This window comes from Eucyclogobius newberryi, unplaced genomic scaffold (assembly GCF_026437365.1).
Source record: "Eucyclogobius newberryi isolate DKJ021-1_F unplaced genomic scaffold, fEucNew1.0.hap1 SCAF_6, whole genome shotgun sequence".
NCBI lineage: Eukaryota > Metazoa > Chordata > Actinopteri > Gobiiformes > Gobiidae > Eucyclogobius > Eucyclogobius newberryi.
Genome location: NW_027316278.1, coordinates 16,148,880 through 16,169,766, shown reverse-complemented (window position 1 = coordinate 16,169,766; position 20,887 = coordinate 16,148,880). Strand labels below are relative to the sequence as shown.

At 42.2% G+C, this 20,887-nt stretch overlaps 1 protein-coding gene across 1 annotated transcript in view; it reads left to right on the top strand.

The window, feature by feature from the left end:
• Positions 1-3,552: 3,552 nt before the first annotated feature.
• LOC140346434 (transmembrane protein 132D) overlaps positions 3,553-20,887 on the top strand; it is a 31,403-nt gene continuing 14,068 nt past the window's right edge. Inside the window, exons 1-3 of the mRNA XM_072432502.1 lie at positions 3,553-3,652; positions 8,231-9,107; positions 19,835-19,972. Of these exons, the coding sequence (XP_072288603.1) occupies positions 3,577-3,652; positions 8,231-9,107; positions 19,835-19,972 (1,091 nt within the window). The 5' untranslated portion in view covers positions 3,553-3,576. The remainder of the gene's footprint in view (positions 3,653-8,230; positions 9,108-19,834; positions 19,973-20,887) is intronic.

Here is a 20,887-nt window from a genome sequence, read left to right as displayed (position 1 = left end):
TTTGTCTCCATCCGTTTATCTCAGATAGAAAGCAAGAGCCTATTACAAACGCCACGCGCCTTAGGCAAGGAGAGCATCCTGGACTGTGCTGGGCAAATGCACCAACACTATAGTATTGTGCAAACGGCGTAGTGAAGTGAGACAAAACACCTTCACCTGAAAGAAAAATACATTTGTATAGTTATATTGTATACTATTAATGCAGTAATAATAACATGAAAGTCTTATGTTATTATAACCGCATTAATAGTATACAATATAACTATAACAATTTAATGATGTATTATTTTACTTAACTTTTCCATGATTCAGATAATTGTCTGGGTTTGCAAATATAGACTTAAGATACTAACGATCACACATCAATTCATTTTGATGGATGTATTACTATGTCACTTATTTCTTTATTATTCCTATATTTGATCAAGTTGTTTTCTTACATGAACAAACTAAAAGAAATATGTTATTTGAGGTTAATGCAAAGTTAAATGCAAAGTGGAACAGACATATTAAGCTTAACAGTAGGTCGTACGTCCCTGATTGTCAAATTGGTTAAATGTGCTCAAATTATTTTCTTACCGATGTGAGGCTCTCTGATACAAAATGCTGTAGTTGTTGACATCATGTGTTTCTCCCCTGCACTAGTCCAGTTTAATTATATCCAGTTCATTACAGGGGGAGATCTGTGTGGAGAAAAGTAATAAGCCTCCCAAGTTAATTAAACACCTTCGGAGCGTTTGAATACACCGCTGTAGCTGCTTGATTCCCCTCAGAGAAACGCTCACAGATTGAATTAATTGTCAGGATTTATCAACAGAACTGAAAACAGCTTTTGATGGAATGCCACAATTAATTTACTAAACGGATTTACCTCTTTTAACATGCAAGTTAGGTCTCAGCGCTACTAGATTGAACACATATATTCCACAAACTACATCGAAGGCCTGGAGCCTTTTCAAAATGTTATCTTATGGCGAGCATTCTAAACGGTACATTGCAGAAATATCACATGTATTATAGATGTGCAAATAGTGAAATATATATATTATTATACATCTACTTACAGCTGTATAAGAACATGCAGTAGTGGAAAGAGCACTGCTACCAAATTTGCGAAAGAAAAACACAAAATTCAATGTTAATGTATGTAAATGTCTATCTTTCTCACTTGTTCTGAAAATGAAAGTGGGCATTCAATTATCCTTGTGTTTACGTATGCCTCATGTAGAAGCTGTACCTCTTGTGTTAGACAGAAAGATGATGTACATTGAAAACACATTGGTTTCCTTGTGGCACGCCCATCAATCACCACTTTATGGCCACTTCTGTGACTGTATCGCGTCTCTGCTGTGACATCCGTCTATGTCTGTGTTGTTTACTGCTCATTAAGTGTTGCTTCGATATTCCTGGCAGCTTAAGCCATATGTTGTTGGGCACTTGTAGATGCTATTAAGACGTAGCCCGAGCGGAGGAGGATCAAAAAGCTCCGTTGCTCCCCAGCCTGATATTGTGCTAAATGATGGGTGAAGGCGTGGCACTTTGGAGGAGTGATTGTACTTTCTGATGCGTAAACTGAGCAAACAGGCCACTACTACTACTTACAACAGGCCACGTCTTTTGGGGTTGCTCAATACCCACTTACATCAAATTCTCCTTTACGTTATGTAATTCAGTCACATACAAAGCAAATGGGGATTTTAATGTATTTTAACATTCTCACAAACCACATTGTGTTGTACAAGTAGAACAACATAAAACAGTAATATAACATATGGTGTGGGAACACATCAGGAACACATTACAAAAGATGTTGAACACGAACAGGACAAAATGATGGACAAACAATAAAGAAACAGGAAAACTACACAATTAACGGGTTTTTCATTCAGGTCAGCAATTCTTATTGAACATGCATTGTTATGAATAACGGTTTCCTGTAATTACACTCATATCCAACTGTTTCTTGCATTGTCTTTGTTCCAAGTGATGTGCTGCTCAATAAAGAAACATAACCCTACAAGAACATAACACAATAAAATACACTACAAGTTCAACAAGTTTTCAGTTGCAGCCTCGTCCTCTTCTTCACATGTATTTTTGTGTGAGAAGCAGGTACATAAAAGTATATCTAAATTTTCCCACGGCACAGTAGCAAGGCTTATCACCTCCCTGCACTGTGAGGCAAAAGCTCCAATGCAATCACAACGTCGCTGGGAGCCACTTCCTTTCTCTCAGATAATGCAGGGTTTGGTCATAAGTTTTCTGTTGCTGCTTAAATCTTCTTTACGAGGGAAGAAGGCCGCACAAGAAAGAAAAAAACAAAACAAAAAACAAATAAACAGAACAATTTTGAAATCACACTTTCTCTCTCATTGTTAAATCATGGTGATGATGATGATCTACGTCATCTGCCACATTTAATTGGTCTCCATTTGTATTAATCCGGCTCCCTTTGAAACAAAACGACTGGAAATGAATCGAAAACCCGATCCTTCCTGACGCAACTGGCTGCAAGCAACATCCCTTCACCTTTGATAGCCACTTTTCTGACTTTCCCCGTGATTCTGTCGTTTGTGATCGCTCCCACCATCAGAGGGCACTAAACACCCACCGCAGGTTGTCAAATCACGTGTCAATCAATTATAGCCCAACTACATATTTCGGGATTTTGTGAAATGATGTTTATTTTTTGTTGTTGTAAATACATAATTTATCACGCATTAAGTGTGATGATTAGTGGTCGTTATTATTAGTTAGTTGGAACATTTCTCAGTAGGCGCGATGGGCAGAAGAGTCTGAAGAGTATTGGAGGAATATGCAGTCCACAGAATAAAAAGTCCGTTATGTTATTGCTATTATAATTAAGACAAGAGGCTTAATAACACTTCATGTGCATCGTAAATAGCAGGCAAAGCACCGCTCATCCATGCAACAGTTTGACTCTGCGCGCCATGTACAATCACAGCGCATGAATATATAATAACAAGTCAATGCGGGACATCAAGAGACGACGAGGATCAAACAGCGGTCCCAGTCGAGACTCAATACGTCACACGTGATCACGTCTTGAGCCATGAAGAGAGAGGAACCCAACGCAGGGTTAATCCTGTGGCAGCTGCGTCCAGGACGTGGCTCCTGAGCGGATGAGCAGGGACAGATGATGAGTTCAGTGGCCTAAGGATTGCTCACAAGACAGTCAGTGATCTGCTAACAGCCGTTTATCTGCGCACGCACGCTCCCTGGAGAGAAGAGGAGCCCGCGTGAGTCACTTGTTGAAGTTCTCACGCGCTCAAAGGGAATATTGGTCGGGGAAGGTGCGGAGACGATCATTACGCGCAACTTTTACGCACGGGCGGAGGATCGGCCGGCGGGACATTTCTCTGACCTGCTGAGCGATTGGTGTTCATGTGTCCAGATGTATTTATACTACAGTGTGCAAAGTGCTCCCACGCTGCACGAGGACATGGATGAAAGTGTGATCTTGTTCTGTTGCTGAAGGGAGAAGACATTATTCGCCACACGGAGGTTGGATAAGTTGCGCGGACCAAGGCGGACAGTCCTTGTTTGTTTGCCAAAATGAGTGTTTGTCACCAACGGATCTGCAGGATTGCACAAATACTTCTGGCAACTATCACGGCGGTTTGTGCACAAGGTAAGTGTCCTGTCCTTATAACAATTATAACCTTCTGCGTGTGTCGTTCTGAAATAACGCTGTGATGTGTGTAAGTGTGCAAATCATGTTGAAGTTAATGATTTTGTGGGGAAAAAACAATAAAGGGAACGTTGTTTCAAGGTGTTCTCCTAAAGTAGAAAATGAGGAGGCTGATGGAAGCAATCCCAGCACTGTTTTAACAGCCCTCTGGTGATGTTTGAATAATAGATAAATGTGCTCATTTGTGGCACAAACTTACATCAAACTCTAGTGATACAGCTCTGGAGCAAGTCTTACACAAGCATATGTGTTTTACTGGCAGCCTTGGGCTGGACATAAAACATTTAGGGTACATTCAGCAAGGGGTAAAAGTTGATGGGTTATATTATAACTGGTGTCCTATTGCTTTGTTCCTTGCCTTCGCTGTTGGGAAGTATGCATTCTTTTAAGATGTCTGACTGGAAATGGAGCTGCTCCACTGTGAAGTATAACAACACTTATTTTTATTTCCACTGACCACCAAACAAAAGCACTGAATGTAAAGCTAATTATGTTGTCTTAGATGAATATCCCAGAGAATGTGCCGGCTTGGCTGATTTATGGATAAAAAGATGACAGAAATTGAAAAACTGATAAAACAGATTTTTGTAAAGCAGCTTTAAGAGTTGCATTGGCCACAGCAATTTCTACCAATCACTGCGCAAGCTTAAGCCTCTCAATCTCTCCCCTGTCCTCTATTCCTCTCCTTATCAACCTCAGTCTGCCTGCTCTGCCTGCACTGCCCCTGTGCGCCCAGAGAATCACTAGATCATCTTTATGTTTACCTGTCCAAAGCTCTTTCTGAACCATCACATTGTTGGCTTGGAAAATTTAGCATCAAGGTTTTGTGATTGAGTCAAGCGTCAAAAGTAAAACATTATATATTATATATAATACTAGGTATATTTTCATTTTAAATCTGTATTCTCTGCAGTTGGTATTTTGATTCAAACCTCAGTGTCTTTGTTATAAAAAGGTATTTTAAATGTCTTTTAGAATCTGTATAATCCAGATATTGAATCATGATTAGAATTAGAAATGATGATTAGAATGTGATTTTTTTGTAGTCGACTTGTCACTATTAGTCGAGTTAATCATTGCAGCCCCAAACTGACTAAACACATCATATTTTCTTCTTTACTACTATGGCCTAGAAACCTTTGAATGTCTTTCAGGTACCTGTACTTGAACAATACTTGACTGTAGTATACGGTACAATGGACAGTACTTTTTTACTACTAAATCCTATATATTATTAATTATATGAAGAAAATGGTCAGTTTTTATTATTCTTCATGTCATAGTAACTTTTAGTGCTCTCTGAGGACTAAGCTAGTTTACTTCAGAACCTTTTGTTCCTGGTCTCATGTAGTTAAACCTGTTTTTTGGCACTATATTGACCTTCGTACATTTTAATGGTGCCCAGCCCCATTTATAACTGAAACATTAAGTCAGGTTTAGAGTGATTAGTCACTCTTCTGATGCTTCTGGAGGCGGCTGACTTGTCCCAGCTGTTTTGAACATATGGTACAAGTCATTAATGCCCATTAAGATTCACAAAGGATGCTTTGGCTTTTAATAGATTCATTCTGTAATTTGTCTTTTTAGTCGTCAGAGTATGTTTTCTTCTTATTCAAAGGTCATAAGACAAACAGCAATTTGTTACAAGTCAAAAGTCAGTCAGTCTTGGTGAAATTGTCCTAAAACTTAAAAAAGTCATTGTTCAATAACTGTAGATTGTAAAATGAAATAGCTGTACAGAAATGGGTTGGCACAGTAATTCATGATTATTTAATGAGTTGGATGCCCTTTCAGACACAGATGTTTATTGGAGCTTGAAGAAGCACAAGTGGTTTTCTCCTGAGAATCAAGGGCCAGTTTTTCACCATTACCGGCACATGTTTCTTTATTAACATAAAAAACCATAACATAATATAAAACATATAAATATAGACTATAAAAGACATACTGGCATTAGTTTTTAAAGCAGTTGTTTGAAGCACTGTAAAAAACGAAAGGAAAGATTTTACTAGTACGCCCTGATATATTGGGATAGATAAACATCGCACATGATTTAAAGTCTGGCACACAAAAAAACAACATAAAAGTGGAACAGAGTGGTGTGTTTGCAGTAGCACACTGGCAGAGGGTCTTTTAAAGGCAGTGATAACATCTGCATGAAACACTGATGGTTTGTGACTGAGGCGGTGAGTTGGAGCTGCTCTGGGCCTTCACACACACTTATTCATAGGCTACAACAGCTGGTACTGCATCTGAAAACCATCTTTATCTGAGAGGAGGGCAAGAGTTTCATCATGACCATGAGACCAGGACTGTCTGGAGGAAATGAGAATTTTCTTCCCCCCCGAATAATACATCATACACTTTTTCTTTCATTTCTTCTTTGTCTCTTCCATTTGGGGGTTTTGCAAATTTGACTCACAACAAAACTATTTCATTTATCTTGACTTGGGACTGGGACAGATCATTTTTACATTATCATTTTATATTATCTTAAGATCAGTCTGCGTACTAAGATATTTGACCTTCACAAACATTCAAAGTTAAAGTCATGTACTCCATAGGCAAATATATAAATACACGTTTTTTTTTTCCATATTTACAGATTTAGATTTATCCTAAAATAATAATAATAATGAAATATATATACTAATGCATTTTATTTATACAGCACCTTTCAGAACACTCAAAGACGCTTCGCAGAACAATAATGAAAATTCTTTCCCATGATAATTTCATGAACATAAAGAAGACTCTTTTAATCAGTGCCATTTAACACAAATAATAGTCCAGTTTATTACAGGTAAGTCTGAACTTGATTGTAGAAGTCTCAATTAAAAATACCCAAGCTGATCATTGACAACATTTAAACTAATGGATCTTGACTGAATTCAAACGTGATTAACGGCACAGCCCTAGTTACTCATCACAAATGAATCAGAATCAGATTCAGAAAAGGTTTATTGTCATTGCCAAAGAACAGAATTCACAAACATAGGAACTTGTTTTGGTGCAACATAAAACAATTACCAATGATAAAACTATCTATATAAAGTCAAAAAGAAAAACAATTTAAATCTGCTATAGAATAAAAATAGGCTATAAGATAAAAATAGTACATACTATGTACTCAAAATGTACAGTTGAATTTACAGAAGTAGTGCAGAAAGTGACCAGTGATTGATTCAATTATAAAAAAGTGACAGGTGTTAAGGAAGTGTTCATGAGTTCAATGACAGAGGGAAATAAACTGTTCTTGTCCGGATGGACAAACAGTGACTGAAACACAAATTGTTTTTAGTTGAATATTCTATCCTGCAGCATGGTACTATGCCTTATCTTGATGGAACAAAATTGCCTATTGACAATTGAAGTTGTTTTCTCATGCAAAGGCAACCATAGATGTCTTTATTATTTTTTTCAACTTAGAACATTCCATGTTTTCCTTTCTTTGTGTGGACCTGACCTGCAGTATAAATTCATCCCAAAGCCAGGACCAGCTCTCGTTTAAAACTGCACATCTGTCACACCATCATCATGAACGCGCTAAACCAGAACAACCCCGTATGCAGCCTTCCTCTGTACAATGTTCTCCACTTTCATAACGTGACAAAAAATCATTCTCTTTGGGTTTGACATAATTGTAACGTGTCCATTTTGTAGACGCTGCTGTCAGAGCCTCGATTTGACGGACCTTTTGTGGATTTAAGATGACCATGATGGACAGGGCAAGCAGCCAAAAGGGACATTATCTTCAACATCATTTTTGATTGTATAATTATTACTAACAATTCATTACCTTCTGACATGGTCTGACATCTGCTGTCACAACTTTCAATTCACACAAGTTCACTTTTGTCTTGCTAAACGACAGCGCCTTCACTCTTACTTAATAATGATGAATTTTGACTGCTCCTGTCACATTCATTTTGTATATTAGCAATTGTAGCTTTATCCATATACTGTGATATGGTAATGATGAGTAATGTTTGTTGTCCTTGATTTAGAAAGTAGGGTAATTACCCTGCAGATAAATCGTGCACTAGGTCAGCGACTATAAGCTGCGTAATTCTACTGAAATGAAGGTTTAATCAGGGCACCTGATGACTGGCAGCTGACCCCTGCTACTGCTGTTTTCATCTGGATGTTTATGAGTACAACCAATTGGAATTGCATATGTATAAATGGCTCTGTAATGAAAGTATATTTTCATTTTTTGGACCTTGTGTGATTGCCATTTATTCACAACAGTCAGAGTACACCGGCTAAGCCTTCTAAATCCTAAAATAAAAAATTTAAATGAAAGATTTTGTCATTAGCAATGCCATCTTCACAGCCCATTGACCCTGATGACTAGCAGATGAACGCTTTTAGATTTCTGTGAACACATATTGACCTGTTTGATTGTAAAGTTCCCTTGCCAGGGCAATTACTATTATGTAAATGACTGTGAATTATACAATAGAACAAATAACATTGTCTTCTAAAATAAACTAACCTACTTTTATATTTTCACAGAGACAACCAGTAAAGAACTGGTGGACAATAAAAACCCAGTGCCTTTCCCCATCTCTCTGCCAATAAACTACGAGATCCTAGACGCTGAGTACCTGTTCTTGAAGGAGGCAGGTCAAGACTTTATGAGAAACTCCAGCTCACAGAGTCACACTCAACCGTTCGTGATCATTAGAGCCAACCACCAACCTGCAATCAACGCAAGCTACGGCACCACCTCCACCCAACAACTCATTTCTCCTGACCTGCTCCAAAATGTGCGACTTTTCAACGCTCCCGACGTCTTTACCTTCAACTGGAAAATCCAAGCATTTATTTTGACGCCGAGAGTCTTTTCCTCCAAGCCTAAAGTCCGCGTGCTCTTCTATGTGGCCGGCCGAGACTGGGGCAGGGGCGAAGACAGTGGAGACGAGTTGCCATGTGTGACTGTTTTTGCTTTCTGGCAAACGCAGGAGGTCAGAGGATCATGTGCACTTGGGGGAGAGAAGGGCACTTGCATGGCTGAGCTGTCCCCCGCCTTCAGCTGGTTCGCCCCTGGAGTGGAGGGCACCAGCAGAGAAAGACAGGACCCAACAACTGGCAACCCTGTGGAGCTGTACTACCAGGCTCAACCCAGAGTCAATGGGAAATGTAACGCAATGAAGGAGAGTCGCTGGGGTGACCCTCCAGTGCAGCCCGAGTACACCCCGGTCACACCCATGCAGCGGATCGGAAGTGTTCGCCTCCTGCAGGTCCCCAAAGGAATGACGACGTTATCCAGACTCAAGCTGGGGAATGCCATCGTTATCAGGACCTCATCCAAACCCCTGAAGAAGACGGACATAGCCACCTTCTACATCCTCATGGCCAGCTCTGTGCATCTGACCAACTTCACTCTCAGGTAAGACCGCAACATGCTACTGTGATTTATGTTGATGAAAATGTATACGGCGTGTTTAAAGAACGCCATCGACAAGGTGGAGTTTTGATAGCGGGCAGTGGTGTTTTGATAGCGGGCAGTGTTTCAAGGTGTTTTAGTTTACTCGTTGTCGGCCTAATATTAATTTGAATTAGTCAATTAATGAACCAGAAATTAAAATAATGAATTAGCCAAATTTAAACTTGGCTCTATCTATTTTCCAGATTGATATGTCCCAAATATGTGCAAGTTAATTTATATAGCATCTTGCCTTATTTATATATGAAGATACGGGAGATGAAAAACATTTGTGTAAGTAAGTATGGCTTTGTGCCATAATGTGTCTTGTCGTCAATAAGGAGTTTATGGAGTGAACATTTCTCCCTTGTCTGAAAAAACAATATAAAGTCATATCACGCTTCTGTTAGGTCACGTTTTAACGCTTTAAAATTGCAGTGGCTAAAGCAACGTGCTACATCTGAGAGTTCTCATTCACTTTGATTGATATGATATGATGAGGAGGAGGATAACCAATGGGTGGAGTGTGAGTAAAATAGTCAGATCGTGTTTGTGTTTGAGCACGGAGCTGCACAGAATCACAATATAACCTTTCAAAATTGGTAGATTGTCCAATAATTGAACAGAAAGAGATAATGGACAAAAATTACAAACTCATAGAGCTGTATCTTACATGAAAGTAATAACTCATAAAACTTAACGTGAATCACAATGTGGTTTAGTGTGATTAGAATAGTGTCATTAAGAATTTCAGTTTCAGACAAAGCCACAATTTCCTGACCTATAAAAATGAAGAGTGATGATGAATATGAGATTAAAGTGCTGAAAGTGGGATAGATTATTCCTGTGAAATTAGAAAAATACATGGGTGAGTGTGCAAGGGCCAATGACATTATTCTAGAGAAGCTATTACCATCTGTAGGTATAAACGTTGGCTTGAATCAGATTGAATCACGTGTGAAGCATTCGGCCCACTCACTTAAAGGCTATATAGATTTGACACAGTGCTATCGAATGAGGATATTGAAGATCACAAGGATTACTGGTGTAGCTCAATTTGATTTCAGGCTGTGCTCCAGCTCCACGCTGGCTGCATTATTTTGTCGTCGGATCAGAGATGAGAAACATTGAAGCAGCGAGGGTGACGGTCCCTGTGGAGGTATAAGTGACACTTCCATAATGAAGCTCATTTAGAGGGCCCTGAATTACCACTCCAGCACTATCTGAACACAGCTCCGAGCTATATGTGACTATAAGAAGAAATGCAATCATGGAAAATGGTGTGCCATATTTGCCTTCCATTTTAGGTGAATGCAAAAGGCAGGGATACATGTAAGAACTGTAGATCACTAGAAGATCTAGAAGCTAGAATGTAGCACAGAGCAGCAGGGCTGAACAATTTTGGAAACATTATATAAAAGAAATTTGGACAAACGAGATTAGATTGTAATTTAAATTCTAAAATGAATATTCAGCTCGCGGTGCAATGCATCCCAGAGCATAACATTTGAGAAACTGTGACATAAACTGCTAAACTAAAATAAGAAATAAACCCTTTCAGTTAATATCATGTTTATAATATCTAAAATTATTTTATTTAGTCTTTGGTAGACTTAATTATTTATATTTGCAACGCTTTTGATTTGTTAATTACAGCCGTTCAAATTTAATTTTTTCTTTTTAAAAACTAACCTTAAATCATAGAAAATTAGACTAAAAAAGTAATGCAATAACAGTAGGGCTGTCAATAGTATCATCAATCAGATACTAAATCAATAACTAAAACTTGTATTGAAAATAGATACTCATTTGAGCAAGTAAAGTAGTAAAGTAAAATCTTAAACAGAACAAAATTTGGTCTTTCCAGAACAGTTTTTGAATGAGCTTTAGCAGAATTAGTACTCACAGTACTAGTAGTACACAGTACTAATAGTACACAGTACTAGTACTACTATTTTGTGTATAAAATGTCAGTCTATTGTTTTAAACCTTGACCTAAATAAGAGCATTTTTAAGTCTTGTTCCATCCATCCATCCATTTTCTGCCGCTTATCCGGGGCCGGGTCGCGGGGGCAGCAGTCTGAGCAGGGACTCCCAGACTTCCTTCTCCCCAGATACTTCCTCTAACTCCTCCGGGGGGATCCCGAGGCGTTCCCAGGCCAGCCGAGAGACATAGTCTCTCCAGCGTGTCCTGGGTCTTCCCCGGGGCCTCTTCCCGGTGGGACATGCCTGAAACACCTCCCGAGGGAGGCGCCCAGGAGGCATCCGGAACAGATGCCCGAGCCACCTCAGCTGGCTCCTCTCGACGTGGAGGAGCAGTGGCTCTACTCCGAGCTCCCCCCCGTGTGGCCGAACTCCTCACCTTATCTCTAGTGGAGCGCCCAGCCACACGCGGGGGAAACTCATTTCGACCGCTTGTATCCGCGATCTTGTTCTTTCGGTCACTACCCAAAGCTCATGACCATAGGTGAGGGTAGGAACGTAGACCGACCGGTAAATAGAGAGCTTTGCCTTTCGGCTCAGCTCCCTCTTTACCACAACAGTCCGATGCAGCGACTGCATCACTGCAGCCGCTGCACCGATCCGCCTGTCAATCTCACGCTCCATCCTTCCCTCACTCGTGAACAAGACCCTGAGATACTTGAACTCCTCCACTTGGGGCAAGGACTCCCCACCCACCTGAAGAGGGCAAGCCACCTTTTTCCGGTCGAGAACCATGGCCTCGGATTTGGAGGTGCTGATTCTCATCCCAGCCGCTTCACACTCGGCTGCAAACCGTCCCAGTGCATGTTGCAGGTCCGGGTTTGATGGAGCCATCAGGACAAACTTGGTCTGCAAACAGCAGAGATGGAATCCTGTGGTCCCCAAACCGGACACCCTCCGACCCCTGACTGCGCCTAGAAATTCTGTCCATAAAAATTATGAATAGAACCGGTGACAAAGGGCAGCCCTGGCGGAGTCCAACATGCACTGGGAACAGGTCTGACTTACTGCTGGCAATGCGAACACAGCTCCTGCTCCGGTCATACAGGGACCGGACAGCCCTGAGCAAAGGGCCCCGGACCCCGTACTCCCGGAGCACGCCCCAAAGGACACCCCAAGGGACACGGTCGGAAGCCTTCTCCAGATCCATAAAGCACATGTGGACTGGTTGGGCAAACTCCCATGAACCCTCGAGCACCCGATGGAGGGTATAGAGCTGGTCCAGTGTTCCACGACCGGGACGAAAACCACTCTGCTCCTCCTGAATCCGAGGTTCGACTATCGGTCGGATTCTCCTCTCCAGTACCTTGGAATAGACCTTACCCGGGAGGCTGAGGAGTGTGATGCCTCTGTAGTTGGAACACACCCTCCGGTCCCCCTTCTTGAACAGAGGGACCACCACCCCGGTCTGCCAGTCCAGAGGCACGGTCCCCGACCGCCACGCGATGTTGCAGAGACGTGTCAACCAAGACAGTCCTACAACATCCAGATACTTTAGGTACTCAGGGCGGATCTCATCCACCCCCGGAGCCCTGCCACCGAGGAGTTTGCAAACAAACTCAGTGACTTCAGCTTGGATGATGGATGAGCCAGCCCCTGAGTCCCCGGTCTCTACTTCCTCTTCGGAAGACGTGACTGAGGGATTAAGGTGATCCTCAAAGTATTCCTTCCACCGTCCGACAACATCCCCAGTCGAGGTCAGCAGGCCTCCACCCACACCGTAAACGGTGTTGCTGAGGCACTGCTTCCCCCTCCTGAGGCGCCGGACGGTTTGCCAGAATTTCTTTGGTGCCGACCGATAGTCCTCCTCCATGGCCTCCCCGAACTCCTCCCAGGCCCGGGTTTTTGCCTCTGCGACAGCACGAGCCGCGGCTCGCTTGGCCTGCCGATACCTGTCGATGACCTCTGGAGACCCACAAGCCAGAGTGGCCTGATAGGCCTCCTTCTTCAGTCTGACGGCATCCCTTACTTCCGGTGTCCACCACCGGGTTCGGGGGTTGCCGTCACGACAGGCACCGGAGAGATTGCGACCACAGCTCCGAGCAGCCGCATCAACAATGGAGGCGGAGAACATGGTCCACTCGAACTCAATGTCCCCAACCTCCCCCGGGACCTGGGAGAAGCTCTCCCGGAGGTGCGAGTTGAATACCCTACTGAAGAGGGCTCCACAAGACGTTCCCAACAGACCCTCACAATGCGCTTGGGTCTGCCAAGCCTGTCCGGCTTCCTCCTCCGCCAGCGGATCCAACTCACCACCAGGTGGTGATCGGTTGATAACGCTGGCCCTCTCTTCACCCGAGTGTCCAAGACACGCGGCCGGAGGTCAGATGACACAACAACAAAGTCGATCATTGACCTCCGGCCTAGGGTGTCCTGGTGCCATGTGCACTGATGATCACCCTTGTGCTTGAACATGGTGTTCGTTATGGACAATCCGTGGCTAGCACAGAAGTCCAATAACTGAACACCGCTCGGGTTCAGATCGGGGAAGCCGTTCTTCCGGATCACCCCTCCCCAGGTGTCACTGTCATTGCCCACGTGGGCGTTGAAGTCCCCCAGTAGAACAACGGAGTCCCCGGTCGGTGCACTGTCCAGTACTCCTCCCAAGGACTCCAAGAAGGCCGGGTACTCTGCACTGCTGTTCGGCCCGTAGGCCGCCACAACAGTGAGAGACCTGTCCCCCACCTGAAGGCGGACAGACGCGACCCTCTCGTTCACTGGGGTAAACTCTAACACGTGGCGGCTGAGCTGAGGGGCTATAAGCAAGCCCACACCAGCCCGCCGCCTCTCCCCGCGGGCAACACCAGAGAAGTGGAGCGTCCAGCCCCTCTCGAGGAGATGGGTTCCAGAGCCCAAACTGTGCGTGGAGGTGAGGCCGACTATATCTAGTCGGTATCGCTCAACCTCACGCACAAGCTCAGGCTCTTTCCCCCCCAGCGAGGTGACATTCCATGTCCCCAGAGTTAGTCTCTGTGTCTGGAGATCTGGTCGCCGAGGCCCCTGCCGTCGACTGCCGCCCAGATCTCTCTGCACCGGCCCCTTATGGATCCTCCTGCGGGTGGTGGGCCCACGGGAGGGCGGCCCCACGTTGCTCCTTCGGGCTGTGCCCGGCCGGGCCCCGTGGGGTAAGACCCGGCCACCAGGCGCTCGCCATCGAGCACGCATCCCAGGCCTGGCTCCAGGATGGGGCCCCGGTGACGCCGATCCGGGCGACGTAAACGGCCTTGTTTTTGTTGTCATCATAAGAGGCTTCTGAACCGATTTTTGTCTGACCCGTCACCTAGGACCTGTTTGCCTTGGGAGACCCTACCAGGGGCATGAAGCCCCCGACAACATAGCTCCCGGGATCATTCGGGCACTCAAACCCCTCCACCACGTTAAGGTGTCGGTTCAAGGAGAGGTTCAGGAGAACAATAATCATAATAATCATATTCATATGTTAATATGTAGTACATGTTATTACATACTAGTGTGACTTTATTTATCATTAGTGTCAACAGGCTCCTCATCACATCCCAGTGTGTTACTCCTCCATATTACTTACATACCGGGCAAGAAGGAGTGTGGTGTAAAAAGTCATCTCTACTGTGTATTGTCGATAATCCCTTCTGTGAACATAGAATGGTGAAATGGGCTTTACGACATCCATCTTAACTAACCCCCAGTGGTGCCGGCTAAATAATCAATACTCTGTGTAATGGGTATTCTGAGTTTTTCCTGCACTTGTATGCTTCAGTGGAGACTAGCAGGTGAAATGTCATGGTTTGTTAATGCTGTAGATATTTATTTACGTCCACTTGCACCAGTCGACAGTCGCTGAGATCAATGGTGAATGCAGGCATAGATGAATATTGATCAACTAGACAACTATGCATTGACTTGATTTATCCAGTTCAAAGTTGCTGTCTATTAAAGTTGGTCAGAAATGTTGTGACGCATTAACAACATTAGAGCTTAACCCGTACACAATTTTATTTCATTAAATGTTTTATTGCAGATCTATATATTTGCTTTTAGATTTATTAATGCAATGGTAGGGTGCCTTTTGTGTTTGTATGAGGGTTCAGCTATTTATTTAACCTGCTTCGGTTAAGATTGAAAAGCCTCTTTCTGTTCTGCTAAAAGCTAATCCCCGTAATAAACACATTTTATACATGAGCATAAAATCGCCATTACATCAGCAACATTAAAATTAGGCCACTGGAGAGCACTGCAGCAGGAGCCTGGCTCAGTGTCTTAGACTGAAGCCAGTACATTTCATTTCATTTTCAAACCTTTGTATATTCACAAAAGTAAAAAAGGGAAATACTATTACAGGTTACAACAGAATCAACTTTGATGAGCTTTTAACCTTGTATGTTGAATATGTTGCATTTTGATTGATTCCTGCATGTTTGAATAATCCTGTATTGACCTGAAACTCAGGCTCAAGTGCTCAGAAAAAGCCCTATTTTCCCCTACCCCCTATCACTGGCTCATTTTGTTTTTAGATTTTAATTTTAAAAATCAAGTGATTTAGGTTCTAAAATGTAATGTAGTTGCTTTTCAAATATAAAAACATGACAACCCGCTGCTTGTTACAGTGAAGAGGCGGAGCTTATCAAGAAGTCGGTGAACCTCTTTCTATTACTAAGCCTTTTTGGATCAATATTGCAGTTTAGAATGAAGAAAATGTAAAAGGATGATCTGTGAGCAGTTAGTTATAGTTCAATACTAAGTACCTGAAATAAAACCACAGTATGTCTCCTGTAATTGTAAAGTTTATACAATGATTCTGGCTTTTACAAAGTGGAAACGTACAATGCTTTAATGAGATCAGCACAATACTCTTGGTAAATCTGTGCTCTTACTCCACAATGAACCAGTGTTGAACGGCATGGATCTGGTTTAGACTGACACAAGCTGCTCTCTGGTCTGACAGAGTGTAGACGTCTGATGACAATTATCTGATCTGTGAGACTCGAACGCCCAACTGAACCAGCCTCCACCCCTGTCATTATTTACTCCAATCAGGTCCCAGTCACTTCTACTACTGCTTCGCTTCATTTAGATAACACAACAGTACGCCTCCTTGTTTCCCTCATCATAAACATGAGGCAGTTCACTCTTGTTGGTAAGTTAATGTGTTTGCTTATCAGCACATTAACAAGCCATACATCCAGTTCACCAGCTCCGTCACTGTCTGCGCCTCCCATTAGTCTGCGCTCCAGCGCTCCACCATCACCATGATAAAGCTGTTATTGATGACTATAGTCTCAGTCTGGGGACACACAGATTTGAGGTCGACAGAGAAAAAGACAAACCACACCTGTCCATTCTCTCCAAATGAGGCTGTCGTCTCCACACAGTCTCATAAAGGTCACATATAAAGTATTGTAAAGCCATTATTCCTCTTGGCACATGAAGGGCAATTAGATCAGACATTAGCGGAGGCTCAGTGCAGTTAAATGAAGTGTACGTTTTTCGTTGTTTTCTCTTTAGAACAAAGTCATATTTTTGTCTTCGGCCTGTATTTAAGGCAGTCATAAATAAGGGACACAGTGTCAGCGAGCACTCGACTTGTTTCGCGAGCCAATCAATTCATCTGTGTGACAAATAGGCCTTTTACACTCGTTTTAGAGTTTTGCTGCGTACCATCTGGCAGCAGTGTTGGCACAGCGTCCCACAGCTCCCCCAACTGCTCCATAAGTACAAGGAGCACGCCGCTGAAACCCGCCCATCACACTGGCTAAACTGTGGACATTTTGCCTGCATAATTACACCGGCATCTGTTTGCTTTTGCACCGGAGTTCACCCCTGATGCCACGGCCCTTAGGGTAATGCATTCACAGTGCCAGTGAAGGAAACACAAATTATATCAGGGATGCAATTAGACAGCCGTATGTGGCATCTCAATGGGCGCCTAGGGGAAGAGGAGCACCAGGGCCAAACTTCTTGATGTGGACAGAAGGGACAGTTGATGTAGTAATGCCGTCATAAAAAAATCTATGTCTGGACAATTTTGGTGAAGATTATGCGCTGCACTAAAACAGTAATAGCATTTTTGTTAAGCTCTTAGTAGTTATTACATTGTTGGTATGAGGAGACAGTGGCCCAGCAGGTAGAGAATACATTCTATAACCATCAAATTTTTTGTTTAAATTGAGCTATTTTCTGTTCAGACTGTTGTATGTCTAGACCACTTATGGACAACTTCACATATAGAAGCTCAGAGGCGGTAAATAAAACCAATGCATTATTCTTATGATACAAAATGTGTGGCAAGATCCTCCTAAAATATGAATCGTAAAGAAAACTTCCTGTCTGATTGGAGGGATGACAACTGTGTGAACCACTTCTTGTGCGTACGAATGTGTTAAAGCATTTTTTTAATGCACTGGAGTTTGTTTGAGGCAGAATAACTGCTCCTTCCAGCTGGTCACAAGTGAGATGGATGGCAGGTACATCACCTCAGAGTGGGTGCCCTCACACACTGTCGGCGCTGGTCTCCACACACATCCATCTTGTTTGCCCTGGCACCCGCCCCACCCCGCCCCCACCTGCCCACTTCTGCTGAGATCCAGAGCTGTGGATTGTCCCAAGGAAAACACCTCCTCTGGCCACAGGGGAGCTCTCTATTCACACACAGGGACAAAGAAGGAGCAGCTCTAGATAAGTCTTCTTGTTACTGTCACTTTTTATTAGTTAAAGCTTGCTCCATTCAGCTCAATACACAAAGGTGGTTTATCACACTGGAGTCAAACATTTATTCCATTAAAACAATAGCAATTCCACGCGGTTTGATTCTTCCAATTATAGTCTCGCAAGGTTTTCCGAAAAGACTAGAGTGCTTTGATGCTTCAGCAGTTTTCATGCATAATATATGCACATGCACCAACAGGTGAAATAATATTAGTGGAAGCTCAATGCATATAATGTCTAGATTAATTTGTAGCACATCCAACCTTTTTGGAAACGGCGCTGAAACATTAGCTGAAATCTAGCTATAATGGTTCACATTCACACATTGTTTGTGCCTGTCAGTGTGTTCTTAGAAAGCAAGTTTCTCTGTTTGTATCCAAGGTTGATGTAGAGATAAATCAAATCTTGTTGTCTGTTAGTTTTTAGTTATCTCAAGTTTCCCTCATCATCATAACATGCACTTAACCCCGACCAAGATCCTGGCCAAGAACTCTGTAGTTCCTGACAGGTTTACCAGAGATTCTGGTTGAATAAGGGGTAAAATGCAAACGGTGATGGTAAAGTACTACTGTCAGAAATGCAGTTGTTGTAGCCACAACAACTGCATTTTTGGGTTTAAGCTATGATCAAACGGCAAACCTTCAGGGCTATAATGGGCCACTCTAAGCCACAGTTGCCCCCAATTGAAAATCACTACTAGCACATATTTTTCCACAAATGAAAATGGAATATATATATATATATATATCTAAATATTGTGTTAGATTTGAGCTTTTATAGATGTCATATTTTGAATCTGTATGTTTGTAAGAAGGTCAACTGACAATAACAGTCAAATAACAAATAATAATGAAAATAAATATATGTAGCCAATTAACATGGGTCTTCATTATAATCAATGAGAGTCTTAAACCAACAGTGTACTGTGAACAAATATATTGTTGTATAAATTGACTTTTGATGATTGGGGTCATTTGTAAATGCAAACTAAAAGCCCCGTGGCTTACATTTGTATTTTTCATTATTTCATGCAGAGCTGCAGCATGATTGTACCTTTAGCTCCACTTTCATTGCTACTGATTTTCTCATCTGTAAAAATGCATTTTAGTTCTAGCTTCCCCGGGGGCCACAATGGATTGAAACCGCCATCGAAAAGACTCCTCATTCTGGTTTGTTTTTCTACCTTTGACCTGTAAGCTTTTTGACCATATGAACTTCAAATTCCCCTAAATGAGACGGTTCTATCTCATCAGAAAACCAGACAAAACAATTGCAATTGCTGAGCTTTGGTTGCAGGTCATGTCCGGCAACAGGGGTCACAAGGGACCAATTTTGAATATTATGGGCTCTGTTATGCGCATTCACTGAAAAACATCTCAATCTGCCTATCCAAAAGATAATCGCTTTATGTTTTAACTCAAGGCCCATACCTCTGCGTTTCAGATTACTTGTCTCTCTGTTGTTGATTACTTTTCCTCAGAGACCCATAATGTTTTCCACACTTTGTTTGTCTGCAAGATTTCCCAGATAAACTCAATGACCCAGCATGCAAATGAGATCCCCAGATTTATTATAAGTTGTTTTGAACTGATGCAAGTAATTCATTTGGCCAAAAATATGCAGGGAGACTTATTAGAACATTTACCAGTTTAACACAGGTCTGATTGGACTTGTACTTCCTAAATACTCTGGTGGCTTTGGCTTGTCTCATTAACATTTATCTACAGTGAGTGCTTATGCTGAGAAAGCCTTTTGGAAAGGTCTGCTCTTTTGCCTTACATGACACTTTGGGTTTACAAATGAGAGCCTAGGATTCTAATGACCAATTAGTGCTTGTAAATTCAGTTGCACACAGAGAATACTACAACAGTGATTAAGCAAAACGTGATGATACGTAAAGATTTTCTCCTCAAAATGTTGCACCTTTGTATGAACTGGTATTGAGACGCTAAAAGAATGGAAGGCACTTTGAAAAAAGATGTTTGTTATTCCCTTTTCAGACTATTTTGTATTCTGATTTCTCACAGAGCCACAGTGAAGAAAGGCGTGATTTTCCGAACAGCTACACCCAGTAACTCTGTGCTCTGGGACATTACCCTGGACATGGGACCAGACGGGACCATTGCAGTTGTTTGCCAACGGAAAGCACCCATTCCTGGAAAAAGGTAAGAGCATACCGTAGTTACAAAACAATGCCAAATCTTTATTCAATTTAAGCACAAGCAATAAGATACATTCAAGCTATAGAGGTTATGTATTGACATTATTTTATAAAATACTCTTCTGTGCTGCCTGGTGGTTGAGTGGTTAAGGCTTCCAAAAATGTGTATCTATGATGTCCTTAGAATTGTGGACTTACTTTCTCGTGACGTCTCGAGAGCTTGTGCGCTGGAAACAAGTAGCAAGACCAGACTGGAAATGACTTTGGCGGTTGGAGGAGCAGCCGTTCTGTCCCCTCGAACGTTATGCACGGATGAATTATTATTATCATGGACAGTACAAGTGATAACATGTGTTTCTTCGCTTTTTTTTTGTCCATGGAGCTCAAATTAACGTTATATAGTAAAATAAGAGTAGTTTCTGGTGTAGGTGTAGATTTAGGATACTTCACCAGCTCCTAAAGGTTCTGCTTTTTTTTTTTTTCTGGGACAGAGTTTAGTGTTGTAATGAAGCAAACTTTTATTTTTGACAATATATCATTCCACAATTAGGGTAAGGTAAGGAACAGGTTTTTAAGCATGGAGCGCTAGTCCCGCCCTGCAAAAAAAAATCCTGCACAACAATACATTTCCTTAACATAGAGACTCAAAAACATTTTATTTAAGGAAAGAAAGATAATCAGTTCAGCTGTGTGTGATCCCAAAGTCAGTTCCTGTTCCTGTTGTTTTGCTTTGAGTTTTTGCCACTCAAATTCAGAATGTCAATCTGCATAACTTCTATAAATTGGCAACAATCACTATGAAGTTGCTGCAGTTATTGACATCCTGCAATTCTTTGAACATCCCCCCACACAAGCAGACACTTAAGCAAACCCATGTCACCTGCGCCGTGAAGGCAAAGGCAATGTTTTGACTGTCTAG